The sequence below is a fragment of the Carcharodon carcharias genome, chromosome 30, assembly GCF_017639515.1.
Source record: "Carcharodon carcharias isolate sCarCar2 chromosome 30, sCarCar2.pri, whole genome shotgun sequence".
NCBI lineage: Eukaryota > Metazoa > Chordata > Chondrichthyes > Lamniformes > Lamnidae > Carcharodon > Carcharodon carcharias.
In genome coordinates, this window is record NC_054496.1 from 32,912,535 (window position 1) to 32,939,048 (window position 26,514).

General features: G+C 43.1%; 1 protein-coding gene across 2 annotated transcripts in view; it reads left to right on the forward strand.

Annotated features, from left to right (window-relative positions):
• Positions 1 to 26,273, forward strand: part of map2k7 (mitogen-activated protein kinase kinase 7) — a 185,515-nt gene extending 159,242 nt beyond the window's left edge. For both annotated transcript variants that reach the window (XM_041177367.1, XM_041177368.1), the window contains 4 exons: positions 9,254 to 9,334; positions 10,362 to 10,504; positions 17,571 to 17,616; positions 25,709 to 26,273. In XM_041177367.1, coding sequence (XP_041033301.1) covers positions 9,254 to 9,334; positions 10,362 to 10,504; positions 17,571 to 17,616; positions 25,709 to 25,846 — 408 coding nt within the window. In that variant the 3' untranslated portion in view covers positions 25,847 to 26,273. The remainder of the gene's footprint in view (positions 1 to 9,253; positions 9,335 to 10,361; positions 10,505 to 17,570; positions 17,617 to 25,708) is intronic.
• The last annotated feature ends 241 nt before the right edge of the window (positions 26,274 to 26,514 follow it).

Sequence of the window (26,514 nt, forward strand, 5' to 3'; positions counted from 1 at the left end):
CACAATGCAGTTGAGTGTGGATATCTGTGTAATTCACATTGCAGAGAGGGGGGATATCTGTGTAATTCACTGTGCAGTGAGGGGGATATCTGTGTAATTCACAATGCAGTGAGGGGGGATATCTGTGTAATTCACAATCCAGCGAGGGGGGATATCTGTGTAATTCACAATGCAGTGAGGGGGGATATCTTTGTAATTCACAATTCAATGAGGGGGGATATCTATGTAATTCACAGTGCAGTGAGTGGGGATATCTGTGTAATTCACTGTGCAGTGAGGGGGATATCTGTGTAATTCACAGTGCAGTGAGGGGGATATCTGTGTAATTTACAGTGCAGAAAGGGGGGATATCTGCATGATTCACAGTGCAGTGAGGGAGGTTATCAATATAATTCACTGTGCAGTGAGGGGGGATATCTGTGTAATTCACAATGCAGTGGAGGGGGCATATCTGTGTAATTCACAGTGCTGAGCGGGGGGATATCTGTGTAATTCACAGTGCAGAGAGTGGGGATATCTGTGTAATTCACTGTGCAGTGAGGGGGATATCTGTGTAATTCACTGTGCAGTGAGGGGGATATGTGTGTAATTCACAGTGCAGAGAGGGGGGATATCTGTATGATTCACAGTGCAGTGAGGGAGGATTTCTATGTAATTCACTGTGCAGTGAGGGGAGATATCTGTGTAATTCACAGAGCAGTGAGGGGGGATATCTGTGTAATTCACAGTGCAGTGAGGGGGGATATCTCTGTAATTCGCATTGCAGAGAGTGGGGATATCTGTGTAATTCACAATGCAGAGAGGAGGCAAATTTTGTGTAATTCACAGTGCAGAGAGTGGGCATATCTGTGTAATTCACAGTGCAGTGTTTGGGATATCTGTGTAATTCACAGTGCAGTGAGGGGGGATATCTGTGTAATTCACAATACAGTGGAGGGGGGATATCTGTGTAATTCACAGTGCAGTGAGGGGGATATCTGTGTAATTCACAATGCAGTGAGGGGGGATACCTGTGTAATTCACAGTGCAGAGAGTCGGGATATCTGTGTAATTCACAATGCAGAGAGGAGGCAAATTTTGTGTAATTCACAGTGCAGAGAGTGGGGATATCTGTGTAATTCACAATACAGTGGAGGGGGGATATCTGTGTAATTCACAGTGCAGTGAGGGGGATATCTGTGTAATTCACAATGCAATGAGGGGGGATATCTGTAATTCACAATGCAGTGAGGGGGAAATATCTGTGTAATTCACAATGCAGTGAGGGGGGGATATCTGTGTAATTCACAGTGTAGAGAGTGGGGATATCTGTGTGATTCCCAGTGCAGTGAGGGGAATATCTGTGTAATTCACAATGCAGTGGAGGGGGGATATCTGTGTAATTCACAGTGCAGAGAGTGGGGATATTTGTGTAATTCACAATGCAGTGAGGAGGGATATCTATGTAATTCACTGCAGTGAGGGTGGGATATCTGTGTAATTCCCAGTGCAGTGAGGGGTGATATCTGTAATTCACAATGCAGTGGAGGGGGGATATCTGTAATTCACAGTGCAATGAGTGGGATATCTGTGTAATTCACAATGCAGAGAGGGGGGATATCTGTGTGATTCACAGTGCAGTGAGGGGGATATTTGTGTAATTCACAATGCAGTGAGGGGGGATATCTGTGTGATTCGCATTGCAGAGAGTGGGGATATCTGTGTGATTCACAGTGCAGTGAGGGGGTATATCTGTGTAATTCACAGTGCAGTGAGGGAGGATACCTGTGTAATTCGCATTGCAGCGAGTGGGGATATCTGTGTAATTCACAGTGCAGAGAGGGGGAAATATCTGTGTAATTCACAGTGCAGTGAGGGGGCATATCTATGTAATTCACTGTGCGGTGAGCGGGGATATCTGTGTGATTCAGAGTGCAGTGCGGGGGGGCATCTGTGTAATTCACAGTGCATTGAGTGTGGATATCTTTGTAATTCACAGTGCAGAGATTGGGGATATCTGTGTAATTCACAGTGCAGAGAGTGGGGATATCTGTGTAATTCACAATGCATTGAGGGGGGTATATATGTAATTCACTGTGCAGTGAGGGGGGGATATCTGTGTAATTCACAATGCAGTGAGGGGGGGATATCTGTGTAATTCACAGTGTAGAGAGTGGGGATATCTGTGTGATTCCCAGTGCAGTGATGGGAATATCTGTGTAATTCACAATGCAGTTGAGTGTGGATATCTGTGTAATTCACATTGCAGAGAGGGGGGATATCTGTGTAATTCACTGTGCAGTGAGGGGGATATCTGTGTAATTCACAATGCAGTGAGGGGGGATATCTGTGTAATTCACAATGCAGTGAGGGGGGATATCTGTGTAATTCACAATGCAGTGAGGGGGGATATCTTTGTAATTCACAATGCAGTGAGGGGGGATATAAATGTAATTCACAGTGCAGAGAGTGGGGATATCTGTGTAATTCACTGTGCAATGAGGGGGATATCTGTGTAATTCACAGTGCATTGAGGGGGATATCTGTGTAATTCACAGTGCAGAGAGAGGGGATATCTGCATGATTCACAGTGCAGTGAGGGAGGTTATCAATATAATTCACTGTGCAGTGAGGGGGGATATCTGTGTAATTCACAATGCAGTGGAGGGGGCATATCTGTGTAATTCACAGTGCTGAGCGGGGGGATATCTGTGTAATTCACAGTGCAGAGAGTGGGGATATCTGTGTAATTCACTGTGCAGTGAGGGGGATATCTGTGTAATTCACTGTGCAGTGAGGGGGATATCTGTGTAATTCACAGTGCAGAGAGGGGGGATATCTGTATGATTCACAGTGCAGTGAGGGAGGATTTCTATGTAATTCACTGTGCAGTGAGGGGGGATATCTGTGTAATTCACAGAGCAGTGAGGGGGGATATCTGTGTAATTCACAGTGCAGTGAGGGGGGATATCTGTGTAATTCGCATTGCAGAGAGTGGGGATATCTGTGTAATTCACAATGCAGAGAGGAGGCAAATTTTGTGTAATTCACAGTGCAGAGAGTGGGCATATCTGTGTAATTCGCAGTGCAGTGTGGGGGATATCTGTGTAATTCACAGTGCAGTGAGGGGGGATATCTGTGTAATTCACAATACAGTGGAGGGGGGATATCTGTGTAATTCACAGTGCAGTGAGGGGGATATCTGTGTAATTCACAATGCAGTGAGGGGGGATACCTGTGTAATTCACAGTGCAGAGAGTCGGGATATCTGTGTAATTCACAATGCAGAGAGGAGGCAAATTTTGTGTAATTCACAGTGCAGAGAGTGGGGATATCTGTGTAATTCACAATACAGTGGAGGGGGGATATCTGTGTAATTCACAGTGCAGTGAGGGGGATATCTGTGTAATTCACAATGCAGTGAGGGGGGATATCTGTAATTCACAATGCAGTGAGGGGGGATATCTGTGTAATTCACAATGCAGTGAGGGGGGGATATCTGTGTAATTCACAGTGTAGAGAGTGGGGATATCTGTGTGATTCCCAGTGCAGTGAGGGGAATATCTGTGTAATTCACAATGCAGTGGAGGGGGGATATCTGTGTAATTCACAGTGCAGATAGTAGGGATATTTGTGTAATTCACAATGCAGTGAGGAGGGATATCTATGTAATTCACTGCAGTGAGGGTGGGATATCTGTGTAATTCCCAGTGCAGCGAGGGGTGATATCTGTAATTCACAATGCAGTGGAGGGGGGATATCTGTAATTCACAGTGCAATGAGTGGGATATCTGTGTAATTCACAGTGCAGAGAGGGGGGATATCTGTGTGATTCACAGTGCAGTGAGGGGGATATTTGTGTAATTCACAATGCAGTGAGGGGGGATATCTGTGTGATTCGCATTGCAGAGAGTGGGGATATCTGTGTGATTCACAGTGCAGTGAGGGGGTATATCTGTGTAATTCACAGTGCAGTGAGGGAGGATACCTGTGGAATTCGCATTGCAGCGAGTGGGGATATCTGTGTAATTCACAGTGCAGAGAGGGGGAAATATCTGTGTAATTCACAGTGCAGTGAGGGGGGATATCTATGTAATTCACTGTGCGGTGAGCGGGGATATCTGTGTGATTCAGAGTGCAGTGCGGGGGGGCATCTGTGTAATTCACAGTGCATTGAGTGTGGATATCTGTGTAATTCACAGTGCAGAGATTGGGGATATCTGTGTAATTCACAGTGCAGAGAGTGGGGATATCTGTGTAATTCACAATGCATTGAGGGGGGTATATATGTAATTCACTGTGCAGTGAGGGGGGGATATCTGTGTAATTCACAATGCAGTGAGGGGGGGATATCTGTGTAATTCACAGTGTAGAGAGTGGGGATATCTGTGTGATTCCCAGTGCAGTGATGGGAATATCTGTGTAATTCACAATGCAGTTGAGTGTGGATATCTGTGTAATTCACATTGCAGAGAGGGGGGATATCTGTGTAATTCACAATGCAGGGAGGAGGGATATCTATATAATTCACTGCAGTGAGGGGGGGGATATCTGTGTAATTCACAGTGCTGTGAGGGGGGATATCTGTAATTCCCAGTGCAGTGAGGGGGATATCTGTGTAATTCACAGTGCAGAGAGGGGGGATATCTGTTTGATTCACAGTGCAGTGAGAGGGATATTTGTGTAATTCACAATGCAGTGAGGGGGGATATCTGTGTGATTCGCGTTGCAGAGAGTGGGGATATCTGTGTGATTCACAGTGCAGTGAGGGGGGATATCTGTGTAATTCACAGTGCAGTGAGGGGGGATACCTGTGTTATTCGCATTGCAGAGAGTGGAGATATCTGTGTAATTCACAGTGCAGAGAGGGGGAAATATCTGTGTAATTCTCTGTGCAGTGAGGGGGGATATCAATGTAATTCACTGTGCAGTGAGGGGGGGATATCTGTGTGATTCAGAGTGTAGTGCGGGGAGATATCTGTGTAATTCACAGTGCATTGAGTGTGGATATCTTTGTAATTCACAGTGCAGTGAGTGGGGATATCTGTGTAATTCACAGTTCAGTGAGGGGGGATATCTATGTAATTCACTGTGCAGTGAGGGGGGGAAATCTGTGTGATTCAGAGTGCAGTGCGGGGGGATATCTGTGTAATTCACAGTGCATTGAGGGGGGATATCTGTGTAATTCACAGTGCAGAGAGTGGGGATATCTGTGTAATTCACAATGCAGTGAGGGGGGATATCTATGTAATTCACAGTGCAGTGAGGGGGGGATATCTGTGTGATTCAGAGTGCAGTGAGGGGGGATATCTGTGTAATTCACAGTGCATTGAGTGGGGATATCTGTGTAATTCGCAGTGCAGAGTGTGGGGATATCTGTGTAATTCACAGTGCAGAGAGTGGGGATATCTGTTTAATTCACAGTGCAGAGAGTGGGGATATCTGTGTAATTCACAGTGCAGAGAGTGTGGATATCTATGTAATTCACAGTGTTGAGAGCGGGGAATATGTGTGTTTGTCACAGAACTGAGGGGTGGGGATATTGTGTAAATCACATTGTGGAACCGAGGGTATTTGTGTATCTCAGATCAGAGAGCGGGGTCATCAGTGTTATTCACAATGAAGAGTGGGCGATATGTGTGTATCTCTCAGTACAGAGGGGTGGGATCTCAGTGTAAATCACAGTGTTGAGTGGTGGGATATCAGTGTATCTCACAGAACAGAGAAGTGGGTGATATCTATCTATATTGCAGTATGGTGAAGGGAAACACCTGTGTGTCTCACTGGACAGGTTGCACTTCAAAGGGCTGAGACCAGTGTCCTTGATGGGGAGGTGTTTGCTCATGGTGATGGAGAGATTTTAAACAATATGTTAGTGAGATAGAAACTTCAATGTAGCATTTAGAAAGGAGTAATAAAGTGCGCAAAATATTGGGTGAGACATAGCAGTAGAGGAAAAAATAGCAAGGTATTAAGTGAGGCCAGAATAAGATAGAATATATTGAGGTCTAAATTAGGTTTACAGTGCATGTATGTACGCACAAAGTGTGGTAATTAAGCTGGTGAGCTGCATGTATAGATAGCCACATTAGAATGTGATGTTGTGTTGATAACAGAGACCTTGCTCAGTAAAAGGCAGAACGGGATACTAAATATTTCTGTGTTCAGGAACAATAAGGGAGGATTGAAAGGAGAGTTGGCAGTCTTGATTAAGGAGAATATACAATGCTAGAGAGAGAGAGAGAGGATGTTGTGGACGGGTCAAGGACATAATCTATTTGGTTGGAGTTAAGAAACAATAGAGGCACCATTACACCACTGGGTGTATTCTATAGATCGCCAATCAGTGGGAAAGATATAGAGGAGCCAATTTGCAGGGAAGTTGCAGAGAGATGCAAGTACAATAGAGTAGTGATAATGGGGGACTTCAATTACCCTAATATAGACTTGGATAGTAATAGTGTAAAGGGCGGAGAGGGAAATGAGTTTGTGAAATGTTTTTGAGGGAATTTTCTACATCAGTGTTTCCGACATAACAAAGGAAGGAGGCATTGCTAGATCTGATTCTGTGAAATGAGGTGGGTCAAGTGGATCAAGTGTAAGTAGGGGAACATTTAGGAAACAGTAATCATAAAATCATAAGATTTAGATTAGCTGTGGAAAAGGGCTAGGATTAATCCAGAGTAAAAATACTTAACCAACAGTTTCAGTGGGCTGGGAATGGAATAGTGGGCAAAATTGTAACGGTTGCCTTTAAGGAGATGGTTCAGGTACTGTTGATGTATATTCCCACGCGATGGAAAGCTAGAACATCTAAAGCTGGATCTCCCTGGGTGATGAAAGAGACAGGGTGCTTTTGACAGATGTCAGGTTGATAATACACGTGAGAACCAGGCTGAATATAGAAAGTTCCAGAGAGGAAGTGGAAATAGGAAATAAGAGGGGCAAGGTGTAGGCTGTTGGGGTCGAGGGCCTGAATGGCCTACTCCTGTTTGTATGCAAAGAGGAGAGTCTGAGAGGAGACTAGAGCTAAAATGTATAGAAGACTTTTTTCTCTTCTAGGTATTAAAAGGGTAGTAATAGGAAGATTGGCGTCATTTAGGGACCAAACAGGAGACGTACACATGGAGGCAAAAGACATGGCTGAGGTACTAAATGAGTACTTTGCAAGTGTCTTTATCAAGGAAGAAGATGCTGTCAAAGTCATAGTTAAAGAGGAGGTGGTTGAGATACTCAATGGGCTGAAAGTTGCCAGAGGAGGTATTAGAAAGATTGGCTGTTATTAACATTGATAAGTCACCAGAACTGGCTAGGATGCACCCGAGAATGCTGAGGGAAGAGAGATGGAAATTGCCCAGGCACTGACCATAATCTTCCAATCCTCCTCGAGGTATGGGGGATGGTGTCAGAGAATTGGAGAATTGCAAACGTTACGTCTAAGTCACTTGGATACGTTGGGATTAATTAAGTAAAGCCAGCACAGATTTGTTATGTTTCACAAACCTGATTGAATATTTTGATGGTGAGGTGACGAGTGGCTTGGTGAGGGTAAATGCAGTTGATGTGTTGTATAGACTACCAAAAGACGTATGATAAAGTGCCAAATAATAGACTTGTTAGCAAAGTTGAAGCCAATGGAATAAAAGGGACAGTGGCCACATGGATATGAAGTTGGCCAAAGAACACGAAACAGAGAGTGAGCACTTGTTTTTCAGGCTGGAAGAAGGTATATCGTGGGGTTCCCCAGGAGTTGGTATTAGACCACTGCTTTTCCTGATGTATACTAATGATTTAGACTTGGGTGTGCAGAACACAATTTCAATAATTTGCAGATGGTACAAAAATTGGAAGTATTGTGAACTGTGAGGAGGATAGTGATAAACTTCAGGAGGATATAGTCAGTTTAGTGGAATGGGTAGATATGGGGCAGATGAAATTTAACACACAAATGCAAAGTGGAACGTTTTGATCAGAAGCATGAGGAGAGGTGATATGAAATAATGAATATAATTCTGAAGGGGGTACAGTGACGGAGGGAGCTGATCAAACATTTGAAGGTACAAGTAAAATACTGTGGATGCTGGAAATCTGAAATAAAAACAGAAAATGCTGGAAAACCTCAGCAGGTCTGGCGACATCTGTGGAGAGAGAAACAGAGTTAACGTTTCGAGTCTGTATTACCCTTCTTCAGAGCTAAAGAAGAAGGGTCATACAGACTCAACGCTAACTCTGTTTGTCCCTCCATAGATGCTGTCGGACCTGCTGAGTTTTTCCAGCATTTTCTGTTTTTAAATCATTGAAGGTGGCAGACCGGATGGGGCAGTGGGATCCTGAGCTTTATACATAAAGGCTGGAGTAAAAAAGCCAAGGAGGCAATGGTGAACCTTTATAAAAGACTGCTGCATTGTATTGCTGTATTGGAGTATTGTGTCTAATTTTGGGCACTTGGAAAAGCTTTAGAGAGGGTTCAGAGAAGATTTACGAGAATAGTTTCAGGGATGAGGGACTTCCATTACATGGATAGATTGCAGAAGCTGAGACTGTTCTCCTTAGAGATGTGAAATTTGAGAGGAGATTTGATAAAGGTGTTCCAAATCATGTAGGGTCTGAAGATGGAGAGGATCAGTTCCCATTGGTGGAAGAGTTGAGAACCAGATCACACTAATTGAAGTTGTATGGCAAAACAGCCAATGAGGTCATGTGGAAAAATCTTTTTATGCAGTGAGAGGTTAGGATTGGGAACGCACTTTCTGAAAGTGTGCTGGAGACAGACTCAACAGTGTCTTTCAAAAGGGGTTTGGATAAGTATCTGAAGGTAAAAAATGGCAGGACTATGGGGAAAAGGCAAGGAGTGGCATTAGCTAAATTGCACTTGCAGAGAAGCCTGCACAGACTCGAGTGTCCAAGCGGCCACCTGTACTATAACTATTCTATGATTTTGCAGTGCAGAGAGGGGAGAATATCTGTGTATCCTGCAGTGCAGAGGATGGGGTAGTAGTGCGGGGGAGGTATTCAGTCCAGTACTGGTCATTGCTCACAGTTACAAACATACCTGCATAGTTCCAATATTTTGATGGGGGACATGGGATGCACTGGCACAGCAAAGTATCTAAACTGTGTCAGAGTGAGTGGGGTAGTACAGTGTCAGGGCAAGGGGGATCGTCACACACAGACAGGGGCACTGCAAAGACTCATGATAAAGAGCTGGGTGTATGTAATCGTCAGCAGGTTACCCTTTCATGTATTGAGTTGCTTATTCCTTCTTTGTCCACAGCCTGAACGGATAGACCCCCCTGATCCCACCAAGCCTGATTATGATATCAGAGCAGACGTCTGGAGCCTGGGCATTTCACTGGTAAGGAAAGAACTGTTCGCAATTAAACATCCAAACCTCTTTCTATAGGACTGCAGCAAAACTGAGATTCTCATTGTACCAATGGTGTACTTGTACACTCACTGATACTGTAACTATAGTGTAATGGTGCAGTCACTCTTTTCACCAGTGACAGTCACTAATATTCTCTAACTGCAGCGACATAGTCACGAATATCCTCACTAACTGCAGTGACATAGTCACTATTATCCTCACTAACTGCAGTGACATAGTCACGAACATCCTCACTAACTGCAGTGACATAGTCACTATTATCCTCACTAACTGCAGTGACATAGTCACTATTATCCTCACTAACTGCAGCGACATAGTCACGAATATCCTCACTAACTGCAGTGACATAGTCACTATTATCCTCACTAACTGCAGTGACATAGTCACGAACATCCTCACTAACTGCAGTGACATAGTCACTATTATCCTCACTAACTGCAGTGACATAGTCACGAACATCCTCACTAACTGCAGCGACATAGTCACTATTATCCTCACTAACTGCAGCGACATAGTCACTATTATCCTCGCTAACTGCAGCGACATAGTCACTATTATCCTCGCTAACTTCAGTGACATAGTCACTATTATCCTCGCTAACTGTAGTGACATAGTCACTATTATCCTCGCTAACTGCAGTGACATAGTCACTATTATCCTCGCTAACTGTAGTGACATAGTCACTATTATCCTCGCTAACTGTAGTGACATAGTCATTATTATCCTCACTAACTGTAGTGACATAGTCACTATTATCCTCACTAACTGTAGTGCACTGACACAGTCACAAATTGGCATCTGTCATCGTTACAACTATTTGCCAAATCAGCTTTGTATAGTTTAAACTTTAAGGCCGATTTGTGATTTGCATTTGAAATTGCTGCATTTGCAGTGGAGTAAGTCCTATTCCTGTGCAATCAGGTGGAGAGAGGTGAGCTTTGAACATTACTCCGTGCAGTAGGTGACTCTAACCCAGCTGTGTGACTGCCTGCAGGTCGAACTCGCCACGGGACAGTTTCCATATAAAAATTGTAAAACAGACTTTGAGGTTTTAACAAAGGTGCTGCAGGAAGATCCTCCTCTGCTCCCTCAAAGCATGGGCTTCTCAATGGACTTTCAGTCATTTGTTAAAGATTGGTGAGTAAAACCTGGGAACATTTTATGATGCAAATGTATTGCAAAGAAACGATTGTTTGAATTTTAATTTTTGTTAAAAGAATTGATCATTTTTCTGCATATTCCTGACTTAAAGGAGAGAAGTGTGCCTCCATTTAACTAATGCAGGGATTTTATGCACAGTGGTCCTTAAAACATAGAAAGAAAGACACCCAAATGTCTCAAAGTGTTTTACAGTCAATGAAGTACTTTGTAATGTAGTCACTTTTGTAGTCTAGGAAATGTGGCAGCCATTTTGCCCCCACACACTCCCACGGACTGCAATGTGATGATGACCAGATGATCTGTTTTTTGTGGTATTGGATGAGGGATACATATTGGCCAGGACACCAGGGTAACTCCCCTGCTGGTCTTTGAAGCAGTGCCATGGGATCTTGTACAGCCATTCGACCTTTCAAGTTTCATCTGAAAGATGGCACCTCCAACAGTGCAGCACTCCCCTCAATACTGCACTTGAGCATTAGCCTTGATTTTTATGTTCAAGTCCTGGAGTTGAACCCTGAATCTTTTGACTCAGAGGCAAGAGCGCTACTAGCTGAGCCAGACCTGGCATTGAATGCACATGCACTCTTTCGAGTTGGAGTTAAACCAGGAATCTAAGATTTCAAGGATGAGCCCTGGTGAATTATATTATTTTGCAAACCAGTATTAAGTAGATGGTGCACTGGAACAACCTGAATCATTAGTCAGTGGGAATTTGAACCAGGAAGATTTTATGGATGGGCCAAGCTAATTTTCAAACAATTAGCTGCCATCAGTCCTATACATTGGAAGAAACAGATGCGTCCTTGATACCGCTATGTAGCCACACAGGGACCAATACAATGACTGCAGTGACCTTTTTTTTCAAGTACTAGCTTAGGAAAAGTTCTTCCTTTGTGGACCCCACCCTGGACTAACCCAATGGTCTCTACTTCATAATCTTTGTTGGTTTGCTGCCCCATCCCAAGTTTCTTCTAGAGATATCCTCTCTCCTTTCCTCCCTCAGTCTCTGCACAAAGTGACTCCTCACCCATGATAATTTCAGTCTCTATCTCAATTTCCCCTGCCCTCTAAACTCACAGCCTTCCCATGCTCCCCCAAACTTGTCCCTCCACATAAACTCTTTGGTCTATATTCCCAACTACCCCCTTAACCATGCCATCTCCTGTGGCTTCTCTGCACCAGTGAGTCCAACCATTTTCTAGTATTCTTACCACCCAGATTCCCCAAACCCTTCCTTCTATATTTGCCTCTGAAAAAAGTCTTCTTCAAGTAATTTAGAACTTCACTTTAATGCTCTGATATGTCCAACTTTTAACCCTCCATTTGCTATGATACCTCTGTTGCTATTGATTTCTCAGCCACTCCTTGAACTCCACCCTTGAAAACCTTTGTCTCCAGTAAAGACAATGTCCTATCCCTGTCAGTGCCACTGCTGTGGTCTTGTTTTAAAAAAAAAATTCATTCCTGGGATGTGGGCGTCACTGGCTGGACCAGCATTTATTGCCCATCCCTAATTGCCCTTGAGGAGGTGGTGGTGAGCTGCTTTCTTGAACCGCTGCAGTCCATGTGGTGTAGGTACACCCACAGTGCTGTGAGAGAGGGAGTTCCAGGATTTTTGGCCAGCGACAGTGAAGGCTTGGAGGGGAACTTCCAGGTGGCGTTGTTCCCATGTGTTTGCTGCCCTTGTTTTTCTTCACTCGCTCAAGTCCAAGGGGCAGAGACTTGAGTGTATCTAGCACACATGCCCTAACTATCCATTTCCAGCCCTCACATCAACTGGACCACATTAAGCTGCACCCTCACCCTCGTTTAACAAAACCTTCCATAATTTTTGGCTCATTTTGGAGAGTAAAGAAAACTCTTGGCTTTTCTCTGCACTACCGACCATCTCTTTAAACCCCTTCATGGATCCTTTTTCACTAAAGTAGAGACTATTTATTCAGCTGACTCAGTGCTTTCCCCACCCTGGCCTTCCCATGACCAATAAACCCAAGCCTCCCCTGCAAGCCCTCCTCACCTCAACTCTTAAGTGCTCCCATTTTCCACATGACCCCTCCAAGCTCATTTTCTCTATGAGACTCTGCCTCCATGAACCCCCATTCCAGTTAAACTGCTAACCACCTCTGAGCCAGGAGCTCCGGATTCGAGTGCACCCCAGGACTTGATGCTCACAGAGGGTGTGTTCACATCATGGCCAAACAGGTTGATTATCAACCTGTAAATCCTTCTGATAGCCTATGGCAGCTGGTAAGAGCAGGAGAGTCTCCTGGTCAGACAGAACCATGTGGTAGCTGCAGCACAACAGCCTCCCTGGGTTAAAAGACTCCAGTTGCAAACCCTTCCACAGGCTGTGCTCTATAGTAAGTGTCCTCCTCGCTTCGAAGGACTGTTAGAGAGAGAGAGAGAGTTAAACTGCTGACCACCCAAGCTAGCTGATGTGAATGGTTTCCACTCCTCTGGTAACTGTCCTCTTACCTATCAAAAGCGTTATCATTACTTCTTTCCTCAAAGAGCTACCCTCTACCACTCTGCCCCATTTCTACTCATCCTCTCCTCTCACGTCCTCAAACATGATCACCTTTCCCACAATTCCTGTTTGAGTCCCTATAATCTCAGGAGGTAAGGCCCTTATTTACATATCGAATGAGGCTGCCTACTTAAGATTTTGACTGTTTTCCAGTTCTAACATTGGCGAGGTTTCCCCCTCAAACCGGTCAGCCAATCCAATGCTGGGAAATTGAGTCCTGATGAAACGTCACTGACCTGAAATGTTAACTCTTTCTATCTCCACAGATGTGCCTGACATGCTGAGTGTTTTCAACATTCATGGTTTTTATTTCAGATCTCCAACATTTACTGTGTTTTGGTTTTGTATATAGCTTTCTATTCTATTACCTACCTGGTTAATAACTAAGGTAGATGGTTGGGGCCCCAACACTGATTTCTTTGGGACACCAGTAGTCACATCTTGGCAATTAGAGTACTCACCCATTATCTCTGATCTCTGTCTCTTGTTGCTTAGCCAATTTCCTCACCAGGTCAATCATGTGCCTTCACTTCCATGAGCTTCAACTTTAGCTAACAATCTCTCTTGAGGGACTTTATCAAATGCTTTCTGGAAGCCCATATAAATATTAATCATAGACATTTTCCTGCCCAATACTTTAGTCACCTCCTCAACATTCAATCTGACTCATCAGGTATGACCTACCCTTTACAAATCCCTGCTGGCTCTGTGATCAGCTGAAAATCACCTAACCTTTACAAAGACCAATTAACTTCCACCATTGTAGCATTGCCTGTCTCTGCCCCACCCTCAGCCCATCTGCGTCTCAAACCCTCCTGAAATCCTCAGTTACGCCTTGTATCTCGAGACTAAACTATTCCATTGCTCTCCTGGGAAACTTCCCATCTTCCATCCACCTTCAGCTCATTCAAAATTCTGTTGCCGATCTCCTGTTCTGCACAGCCCCTCTTGCTCAGTAGCCCTGTCCTTGCTGATTTGCAATGCCCTCAAATTTAACATGATCACCCTTGCCTTAAGGACCTGGAGCCCACTGCCTCTGAGGATGGTAGAACCATAGACAATTAATGATTTCAAAAGGAAATTGGGCAGGCACTTCAGGGAAATAAACTTGCAGGACAGCGTGATAGAGTGAGGGAATGGGACTGACTGGATTGCTTTTCAGAGAGCCAGCATGGAGTTGATGGATTGAATGGCCTCCTATGCTTTTATGACTCCCTGAGGGACTTGAGTCACATGGATAGATTGGAGAAGCTGGGCTAGTTCTCCTTCAAGAAGAGAAGACTAAGAGGAGATTCAATGGAAGCTTTCAAAATCATGAGGGGTCTGGATGGGTTAATTGGGGAGAAAATATTCCCATTGGCAGAATGATCAAGAACCAGGGAACATTGGTGAATGGCAGTTTTTTAATGCTGCGTATGGTTGGGATTTGGAATGCTCTGCCTTGACAGTGTGATGGAGGTAGATTCAATTGTGGCTTTCAAAAGAGAATTGGATAATTATCTGAAGAGAAAAAATAGCAGGGCTATGGGGAAAGGGTGTGAGAGTGGGCCTTTTTAATTGCTGTTTATTCCATTCTGATCAATTTTTAATCTAGTTTCCTGTCGTTCCCCCTAATTCAGTACCCCTTAACCTTCTGCAGATGTCTTCCAAATGGTATCTTGTCAAAGGCTTTTCTGAAGAGTATGTTTAATACATCCACTGCAATTCCCATCTACCATGCCTGTTAACTTCTGAAATTGGTGAATTAATTCCCTCCTGAAATCTGCCCTGGCTGCTTCTAACTATTTTATCTTAACTGGGTGCATTGTAATTTCACCCTTAGCTTCAAAGCTCTCATTCTCCCTTTCACTTGCCAGCCTGTGGATTAGCTCTGTCTCCTGTCTGAAAAAAGGGCTCTAAATTTTGCACTCTCTGATCCTCCAGTACACATTCACCCTCCAGAGGATGAAATATCATTTCTAGAACCGAGAGATTGCAATATCATCCCTCACCTTCCTCCTAGAGTGCACCCCATCATGCTTTTCTGCGTTGTCTTCTTGCAGTGTAACTGAAATTTTCCCTTTATGCATACAATATCACTTGGCTTAGCTTCACCCACCTCAGGACCCCCTCCTCTCCGTTATGTTGCACTTTAATAAAGGGCGATGGGAAATTATTATTAAATACCCTGGCATATTTTGTTCATCCAGAAATTGATGATCCCACCTCACTTCGAACAACTCTCCTTTTCTGATATACTTGCAAAATACTTTGCTTTTTTTTTAAAGTCTTTTCCTCATATTCACTCTTGGCTTCCTAATCCCATTTACAGCCTCTCTTTTTCTCGCATTGTCCACTATTTCTATAAATCGCATAGGCCTCTCTCTCCATTTTAATTGATTTCTAATCTCTTCATTTATCCGTGGCATCCTAAATTTACCAGTGGTTTCCTATTTATACTGTACCTCAGTAATCCCTTCTTTTGAAAAACCCCAATGCTGTTGTACTGAATTGTATATGTTCCGTTATTCTGGATTACCATAACTAAGTAGTATAGCATATATATTGGAATCGTTGTGTTTCTGCTCCACCTCCCCTCTACCTAGCTCACTCCTAACCTCTTCCAAATCTGGTATTCTAGTTTTTGTACAGACTTGTTCCCTTACTAATTAATTGGCTCTTAACCCTGTAATACTGTGGCCACTACTGTCCGGATGCTCACCCACATTTAAATCTTTGCCTGGCCTATTTTGTTGCTGACAACCAGATCCAACCACACTGTCACCCTGGACTGGCATGTTCAAGGAAGGAGGCCTGTACATGTTACCAGATCCAACCACACTGCCACCCCGGACTGGCATGTTCAAGGAAGGAGGCCTGTACGTGTTACAGAAATTCCATTCCTTCTTCTCCACTTACCGCTCCTGTCCCAGCTGATACAGGATAAAATCATCTAGAACAATAATATTGTTGTTTCTACTTGTCTCTCTAATCTGACTGCAGATTTCCTTGTCCATTTCCTCCCTACAGTCTGGGGACCTGCATACACTCTGACTAATGGAACAAGTACTTTTTATCTTTGAGTGCCAACCATATTGACTCTCCGTGTCCCATTCCCTGTTTACATAATTCCTTTCCACAGCTTGTATTCCATCTTTCCCCACTATGGTCAGTCCACCTGCTTTCTCATCTTTTCTATGCCCCCCTCCTCTCTAAACATGATGTATCATCACTGCTTAGTTTCTATTCTTGTCTAAATGCCAACTAGGTTTTTCCAGATGCTATTAAGTCAGATCTTCTTGTAATGCAGAATCAAAAATATTATGGATGCTAGAAATTTGAAATAAAAACTAGAAATAATTGGGCCAGTAGCGCGATGGAGAGGGAGAGAGAGTGATTAATATTTCAGACCTCTAACCATTCATCAGGTCCACAGATGGTGCTTTCCTGTAAAACAATTGCAGTTCCCCAGTTTATTTCACACATTGCAATACTTGCATTTTAACTTTTTGATTTGCTTTTCAACACTGCTCATTTTCCTATAATTTTCTTGTCCATGGTAAGCCTCACTTGAGTATTGCTGAAAAAAGAGACATGGTGCATTCTTAGTGGCAACACCTCTGCCAATCAGTGTCCACTTGCCAACCAAGCAGCACTGTCTTCACATATGGTATAAGTTGTTGTCTTTCCCTTATATTGGCATTCTTGTGAATGCAAGATGAAAAGCTTCGACATGTCTCTTTTTTCAGCAATTCTCATGTTCTGTACTACCAAATGACTTACTTGTAAGCTTTACTCTTCAGTCATTTCCCCACTTATAACATGTCCATTGGATTTTATTCCATGTCTTAATGCCACTCTTGCTGAATTGATTTCTGCATAAATATTATTCTCCTCTATCTTATCTTTCTCCATTAACTGATCCAAGTTGGTTTGATTTTCTCAGGCCACCTTCCCCTTCCTTATTTAAGCACTTGTTATGTGTCTACTTAACATGTCTTCCCATGTTTCCTGTTCAGATGCAGCCTGTCTTTGAGGAATAACTCCAATCCATCTCAGAACTGCTGCCATTGCCCAGGAAAGTCAAATCCCTCTCCTGGCACCTCTTTTTCAGCTATGAATTGATTTCCTTAACACAACAGCAAAATTCTACAAATATTAAAATCTGAAATTAAAGCAGAAAATACTCAACAGGTCAGGCAGCATCACCGAGGGGAGAAACCAAGTTAGAACTTTGTAGACCTAAACCCAACCCTTCACCATTCTAGCAGAGGGCTGGTGAGGTATGCTGAGATCACCGACTGGGAGGTTCGTCTCCGAGACCCATTTTATGCTGTTTCCCAAGTCCACGGAAAACCAGATTGAGTGTGTCCAAATTAATTTCATGTAGAACCCTGTCTTTCCAACAGAGCGAGAGATTCACCCCAATCTATGCTGGTTTGGATTTAGACCCAGTCCTGATAGGTCAGCAGCAGGCATTGTATGTTTTCAGTTTTAGTTTCTTGTTTTAATACCTTTCTTCTCTTATCCCATTAGCCTTACAAAGGATCACAGGAAGAGACCAAAATACAACAAATTGCTTGTAAGTATTCTGGCGTGATGGTTCAATAAGAACAGCTTATGTTTTTTAGAAAATAACTTCTCCAGTGTCCCTTTCCCACCGCTTATTTGTGTTGTAAAATGTTATAGAGTTTGTTGGGATTGGTCTAGCTGCACTCACTCATGGTAAGAGAAGAATGGTGAGCAGTAAGTGCCAAGCCTGCATTACAGTTGAGTAGCTCTGCTAGCACCCTGTGCTCTTCACATTTGCAATGCATCCATGCCTGCTTTCTCAGTAAGTTTGTTTCTCTCCAACAAGGGAAGGAACGCTACTTGTCCTGGTTCTGGCTAATGGGGTGGTCTAAGTAGGCCAGATCTAGGTGATCTCAATGTAACTAGCTTCAGTGTAAGAGCATACAAAGAAAACAAAGGAATATAATATTTCATTGAGGAAGAAAGCTGAAAAGAAACCTCAAATACATGTGTAACGGCTGCAGAATGTGGGAGCTCCTGGAAATCAGTTGATCCAGGGCAGTAAGTGTCTGCACCTTGAAATTTGGCTCAAGAGTTACTGAGCTGGAGGCTGAGAAGCAGGTACTGCAATGCATCAGGGAGGGGGAAAGTTGCCTGGACACTTTGTTCTAGGAGGCGGTCATATCCCTAATGGTAGGGTCTTCTGATTTGGTCAGTGGTCAGGGACAGGAGAGTGTGACTGAGTGAGGCAGCTAAGGGGATCAAGAAGGTAAAAGTGGAGGAGCCTCAGATTTGCAGTTGTCCAACATGCTGGAGGTTCTTGCAGCTTGTGGGGACGAAAGCAGGGGCTGCAGGAGGGATGAGCAAACTGACCGTGGTACAGGAAGCCAATCAACTTGGGGAGTTAATAGGAATGTAGTGGTAGTTGGGGACAGTATAGTCAGGGGGATACACACAGTCCCCTGCAACTGAGTGCGAGAGTCCAGATGTCGTGTTGTCTGCCCAGTGCCAGAGTTTGGGATATCTGCCCTGAGCTGGAGCAGAGCTTGCAGCGAGAGGGGGAGGACCCAATGGTCGTGATCCACATAGGAACCAACAGCATAGGTAGAACTAGGAAAGAGGTCTTGCTGAGGGAGTATGAGCATTTAAGGGCGAAATTAAAAGGCAGAACCTCAACGGTAATAATCTCTGGATTACTACCTAAGCCATGAGCAAATTGGCATAAGGCAAAAAGATTAGGGAATTAAATGCGTGGCTCAATGATTAGTGTGGAAGAAATGGATTTTGATTCACAGGTCACTGGCACCAGTACTGGGGAAAATAGGAGCTGTATCGTTGGGATAGTCTTCAACTAAATCATGCTGGGATGAGTGTTCTGGTGATTCACACAACTTGGGCAGTAGCAAGACTTTAAACTAAATAATGGGGGCGAGGGATCATGTTTGGGAAGATGTGATAAATTAAGTAGAGATGACAACACAAGAGAGCAAGGTAACAATAAGGGAAATGATGATCAGAATGTGGCAGGAAGGGGCAGAGTGTACAAACCTAAGAGTGGACCAGCAGGTAAGGTAAGACTTCACAAAAATAGTAACAAGACAGAACTAAAGGCTCTGTATCTGAATGCATGTAGCATTCGTAACAAAACAGACAAATTGACAGCACAAATGGAAATAAATATGTGTGACCTGATAGCTATTACAGAGACATGACTACAATATGACAAAGACTGGGAATTGAATATTCAAGGATGCATGATAATTTGGAAGGACAGGAAGCTAGGAAATGGTGGAGAGGGAGCTGTTAATTAAGGATGAAATTGGTACAATTGAATGTGATGACCTTAGCTCTGGAGATCAAGATGCTGAATCAAAGATGAGAAACAGTAAAGGTAATCACATTGTGGGACATGGTATACAGGAAGAAATAATGGGGGCTTATGAGAAAAGTATGGCGATAATCATGGATGATTTCAATCTACATGTAAATTGGACGAATCAGATTGGCAAAAGTAGTCTGCAAATGAGTTTATAGAATGTTTTCATGACAGTTTCTTAGAGTAACACATTCTAGAGCAAACCAGAGAGCAAGTTATACTAAGCCTGGTAACGTGCAATGAAACAGGATTAATGAATGACCTGATAGTGAAAGCACTTGTAGGTAGCATTTACCATACTAGCATTGCATTTCAAATTTGTTTGAGGGAGAGAAGAGTGCACTTAAGGTTAATGCTTTAAACTTAAATAAGGGAAACTATGAGGTCAGACAGAGCTGGATAAAGTGAACTGGGAAATTAGGTGAAGGGATGGATCAGTAGATATGCAGTGGCAGACATTTGAGGAGATATTTTCAGAATACTCAGAAAGATGGATTCGAGTGAGAAAGAAAGACTCCGAGGGAAAGCTAACTAAGGAAGTTAAAGATAATATCAAACTGAAAGAGAAAGCACATAATTCCGCAAAGATGAATGGCAGGTCAGAAGATTGGACAGAGTATAAAAAGCAGCAAAGAATGACTAAAAGATTAGGAAGGAGAACCTAGAGTATGAGAGAAAGCTAGCTAGAATTTTAACAGATAGTAAGAGTTTCTACAGGTATTTGAAAAGGAAAAGTGGAAGTAAAGTGAGCGCTGGTCCTCGAGAGAGAGAGCCTGGGGAATTAATAATGGAAAATAAGGAAATGGCGGGTGAATTAAAAATATATCTTGTGTCTGTCTTCACTGCGGAGGATACAAGTGACATCCCAGAAATGTGTGGATCTGGAAGTGAAAGGAGGGAGGAATTTAAAACAATTACAATCGCCAGGGAAAGGGTACTGAGAAAATTCTTACAACTAAAAGCTGACAAGCCCCCAGGTCCTGATGGACTTCATCCTCGGGTCTTAAAAGAAGAGGCTGCTGAATTAGTGGAGGCATTGGTTTTAATTTTCCAAAATTCCCTAGATTCTGGAAAGGTCCCATCAGATTGGAAAATAGCGAATGTGACTCCTTTATTTAAGGAAAGGGGGGAGACAGAAAGCAAGAAACTACAGGCCAGTTAGCTTAACATCTGTCATAGGGAAAATGCTGGAATCTATTGTACAGAGGTTAGAGCGGGGCATGTAGAAAATATCAATGCAATCAGGCAGAGTCAACTTGGTTTTGTGAAGGGAAATCATGTCTGCCTAGTTTATTAGAATTTTTTGAGGAAGTAACAAGCAATGTGGATAAAGAGGAACCTGTGGATGTGCTGCATTTAGATTTCCAGAAGGCATTTGATAAGCTGCAACATCAAAGGTGATGAGGCAAAATAAGAGCTCATGGTGTAAGGGCTAACATGCTAGCATGGATAGAGGATTGGGTAGCTAACAGGAAACAGACAGTAGGCATGAATGGCTCACTTTTGGGTTGGCTAAATGTGCTGAGCGGAGTGCCAGAGGGTTCAGTACTGGGGACTCAACTATTTATAATTTACATCAATGACTTGGATGAAGGGATCGAATGTATGGCACTAAATTTGCTGATGGCACAAAGATGGGTAGGAAAGAGTACGGCAGGAACCCGCAAAGGGATATAGACAGGTTAAGTGAGTAGGCAAAAATTTGGCAGATGGAATATAATGTGGGAAAATGTGAACTTGTCCACTTTGGCAGGAAGAGTAGAAAAGCCTGCAGATTATTTAAATGGAGAGAGATTGCAGAACTCTGAGGTACGGAGGGATCTGGGTGTCCTAGTACATGAATCACAAAAAGTTAGTGTACAGGTACAGGAAGTGATTAAGAAGGCAACTGGAATTTTGTCATTTATTACAAGGGGAATTGAATATAAAATTGTGAATATTTTGCTAAAGTTATACAGGCCATTGGGGAGAACACATCTGGAGTACTGTGCACAGTTTTGGCCTCCTTATTTAAGAAGGGATATAAATACATAAGATGCAGTTCAGAGAGGCTCACTTGTCTGATACCTGGGATGAGGATTATCTATGAGGAAAGGCTGGACAGTTGGGCCTGTATCCAATGGAGCTTAGAAGAATGAGAGATGATCTTATTGAAACATACAAGATCCTGAGGGAACTTGATAAAGTGGAGGCTGAAAGTCTCCTTGTGGGAGAGACTAAAACTAGAGGACAGTTTAAAAATCCCATTTAAGATGGAGATGAGGAGGATTTCTTTCTCTGAGGGTCGTGAGTCTTTGGAAATCTCTTCCTGGGAGCGTGGTGGAGGCAGGGTCAATGAATATTTTTAAGACAGGGGCAGATAGATCCTTGACTAACAAGGGAGTCAAAGGTTATTGGGGGGGGTAGGTGAGAATGTGGAGCTGAGGCCACAACCAGATCAGCTTATTGAATGGCAAAGCATGCTCGAGGGGCCGAATGGCCCATTCCTCTGGTAATTTCTATGTCCATATGTTTGTACATTAAATGAAAGGAAACATTAGTAACTAGAGACTAGATTAACAATGGGAGATTGGCAAGGAAACAAAGTAAGTATATTCCAAGAGTAGTGGAGAGTGTGTCAACAACTGGGGACCAATGGAAGGAAGAAATTTGAATTTTAAAAAAGCATTCAGCATTCTCAGGGCTGATAATGCAGGAAGTTGGGCCAAATATATAGAAGAGAGGAAAGTTGCCAAAGTTTAAAAAGGCTAAGGGAATATGAGAGCAAAATAATTAAAACATAAAGGACAGTCAAAATATTTTTATAGGCACATTGGCAGGGATAAGATACTCAGTGTGGTGTTGGGTCACAAAGGTATGAAGGTAGTGCGAGTGAGAGAGGAGCAGATTTACAAACTTAGGACCTTGCTGCATTTTCAAGGTGGATCTTGGGATTGTATAACACCCTCCCAATGGAGAGTGTAAGGAAGATAATAGAGAATATTATTCAATAGGAGTTGCTACTTTGAGAACTTACTGAAACCTAAGGACCTGATTGATCATCAGTGACCCTGGGGGAAGCTGGGAAAGAAATTCAGAAAGCACTGTTTATAATTGTTCAAAATTATATATTCAGGGAAATTGTTCCAGGGGAGTTGAGAGAGGTTCTCCTCTTATAGTCATAGGGTCATTTACAGCACAGAAGGAATCCATTCGGCCCATTGAGTCTATGCCAGCTCACCATGAGGAGCAATCCAGTCAGTCCCATTCCCTAGCTCTATCCCTGTGGTCCTGAAGTTTATTTCTTTCATGCACCCATCCAATTTCCTTTTGAAATTCTTCATTGTCTCTGCTTCCACCCCTCTTGTGGACAGTGAGTTCCAGATCATTACCATTTGCTGTGTAAAAAAAATTAAGCTCTGCCTTACATTCCCCCTGCATCCCTTCCCAAAACCCTAAATCTGTGTATGCTAGTCTTTGTGTCATCAGCTAATGGGAACCTTTTTTTCCCTTGTCTACTTGATTGAAATTTGTCATAACCTGTACACACCTCCATCAAATCTTACATCAATCTCCTTTGATCCAAGGAGACAACTCCAGCTTCTCAACTGAACCTGGAACCATTCTGGTAAATCTCCTCTGCACCCTATCAAGGATCTTCACTTCTTTCCTAAAATGTGGTGACCATAAGTGGGCACAATACTCTATATGCCCCAGCTGTGGCCTAATCAGAACTTTATAATAGTCCAGCATAACTTTCCTGCTTTTGCACTCAGTACCTCTTTATGCAGCCTAAGATTCCGTATGCTTTGCTAATTATGCTCTCAATATGTCCTGCCACCTTCAAAGATCTATGCACATGCACCCCCAGGCCCCTCTACCCCTGTGAGCTCTTCAGAAATGTGCCATTTAATCTATATTGCCTCTCGCTATCCCTTCTGCCAAAATGCATCACCTCACGCTTCTTTGTATTAAATTCCATCTGCCACTTGTCTGCCCATTCTGCTAAGCCTATCTTATGTCCCGTGGTAATCGAATAGAATCATCCTCATTGTTTGCCACTCATTGTTTGGTAACATCAGCAAGTTTTGACATTTTACCCTGTATCCCAATATCCAAGTTATTTTTATTTATCAAAATAAAGCAGTGGCCCTAGTACTGACCCTTCAAAATAACATAAACGTGGACAAGCCAGCGAATTATAGTTTAGTTAGCCTCACTTCAACTAGTAAACTGAAATACTAAGCACTGGGAGAAAGTTGAGTTAACCAGGGACAATTCCAAGGATGTCTAAAAGAGAGTGGATGTTTGATGAGGAAAAGGAATCTGGTTCTGTGTTTTTTTTAATAGATTTTCAAAAGCTTTTGATCACACAAAAGGCCTATGGAATAGATAATGGCTTTGGCCTCTTTGCAGAGTAGTTGGGAGTATACAGTAAATGATTGGGTGAAGGGAGTTTCTGGCAGTGAAAATATGTGAATGATGTGCCACCAGGACCTTTGTAGGGACTGTTTCTGCTTCCTGTATACGTATGAATTATTGGGACTTGGGAATTGAGAGGTTATTGACTGGTACCAGATTGGGGTATGGCAGATTGTGAGAGTCTGGAGGGCAGACTGGGTGAGTAAGAGCAATTGCAGGAAAATATGAATTAAGAACATAAGGTTTTAAGAAATAACAGGAGTAGACTATAGGGCTACTCAAGCCCTACTCGATCCCTCAGGCCTGATCCACTATCCAATACAATCATGGCTGAATTCTTTTCTCCCACTCCCCATATCCCTTCACTACCACCAAGATCCGCAGCTGGATTTTGAAATCCTGGCGGGGTCGCGACCCGGTGCAGGCACAATTTCAAATTTGCGGCCCCAGAAGTAGCCTCGCCGTCTCCAGGGTGGTTTGAAATTTTCAAAATGCTGGTGTGGTGGAGGAAATGAAAAAGTTGCTTGTCCCCAATTAACAGCCCATTTAGCTCGTTTAGGAGATTTTTAACAGCCAGGCTGGTTGGCACTGCAATTTTTAATGGCAATTTCAGCTACCCTGCACAGCCAGTTAGGGCATTTACATTTGAAGATAGGGTCAAGTGAGCAGCATATTCCAGGTAAGGGGCCCAGAATTCAACCGGGTATCAGGTTCCTGACCAGACTTTGAAAATCCAGCCCAAAAACCTGTCTATCTCAGCCTGAAATGTACTCACTGCTGGAACATCCACAGCCCTCTGAGGTAGAGAATTCCAATGATTCACAACCCTTTGAGTGAAAACATTTCTCCTCATCTCAGCCCTAAATGATTGACCTCTTATCCTGAGACTGTTCCTCTCCATGGTCTAGATTTCCCAGTCAGGGCAAACAGCCTCTCACTGTCTACCCTGTCCAGCCCCTTCAGAATCTTCTATATTTCAATGAGCTCGACTCTAGTTCTTTAAATGCAAAGCGTATAGGCCCAATTTACTCAGCTTCTCATCATTGCACATCCCTCTGTTCCCAGGGACCAACCTTCACTGTGTTGCCTCCAATACAAGTATATCCTTCCTTAAATATAGAGATCAAAACTGGGCACAGTACTCCAGGTGCAGTCTCTTTAAAAGACTTGTCAAGTATAGCAAGGCTTCCTTATGCTTGTACTTCAGTCCCCTTGCAATAAAGGCCAACATGCCATGTACCTTCCTAATTGCGTGCTGTACCTGCATGTTAGCTTCCTGTGGTTCTTGTGTGAGTACATCCAAGTCTCTTTGAACGTCAACGTTTTGAAGTTTCGCACCTTTTTAAATAAAACATCTGTTTTTCTATTTTAACTACCAAAGTGAATAACCTCACACTTACCCACACGATACTTCATCTGCCACCCTGCTACCCACTCACTTAACTTGGCTATATCTTTTTTGCAGCCTCCTTGTCTCCTCCTCACAGCTTATATTCTTACCCAGCTTTGTATCATTAAACATTTCAGAGGTAGACATAGGGAACGGAAATGAACCTTAAATGATGAAATGTTAACTGTCACCGAGGGACCTTGCTGTGTAGAAAAGCAGATCATTCAGAGTGTCACTGAGAGGAGATCAGACCTTTTAAGGTAAACAGAGTCCTCGGCTTTGATGGTCTTGTTGAACAGGTACAAGACCTTAGTTGGGGCATGGTTATAGTTTTGCCCTTTAGGAAGGATTGAAATACAATGGGATGCTGATTCACAGGGATGTTATCCAGGATCGGGAGTTGCATTAATAGAAAGACTTAAGATGTTGGGCTTTATTTTATTCTACTGCTCCTTTTGTGCTTGACTTTAACAGCTTTCCCTTCTATCATTGCAGGAACACAATTTCATTAAACGTTATGAGACATTAGAAGTGGACGTGGCTTCGTGGTTTAAAGAAGTCATGGCAAAGACTGAATCCCCACGCTCAAGCAGCATCCTCAGCCAGCAACACCTCCCCATCTTCTCCAGGTAGCCAGCAGAGCAGCAAATGGACATGCGGGGGAGGGGGGTATCGGCAAGTCACCACCAACACCCATGTCATCAGTCAAAACTCCTGAGACCAATGAATTGTACATAGCCTATCCATGGTCCTTCTGTCCAGTGTTGTGATCTTTTTAACTGACTCAGGAGTGTGGGTTGTTGTGCTTTGAAGAGCAAATAAGGAAAGGTGTCACGTGCCGCATCTTGGACTGAGGGTTTGTCTCATTGCTACTGTGAAAAGCTGACATGCTGCCGTTAACCTCTGCCCTCCCCCTTTCACCTCTCCTCACAGGATAGATGGTCATTGCACGCTGCAGAGGAATTGCAACTTTATATAGTGTTTAAATATTACCGGGTTATGCACTGTGATCAAGGAAAGCAAAGGATTTTACCTAATTTATTAAATATGAAAGTGTAGCTGATGTGAACTCTCAATGTATTAGTGTGCAGGCACCTGTGTTATTACAATAGTCTAGTGTGTTTCAAACGCATGAGAAACTGCTGCTTTATTTTATTTCAAACAATGACTTTTAAAGCCTTTTTGGAAAGGGTTCAGATCAGACAGGCTTGCAGAATTACTCTTTGCAGTGAAAAGTCTGGCAGAATATACCAAACCAGTTTGCTTGGGTATTTTTTTTTTTCTTGTTTGTTGTTTTGATG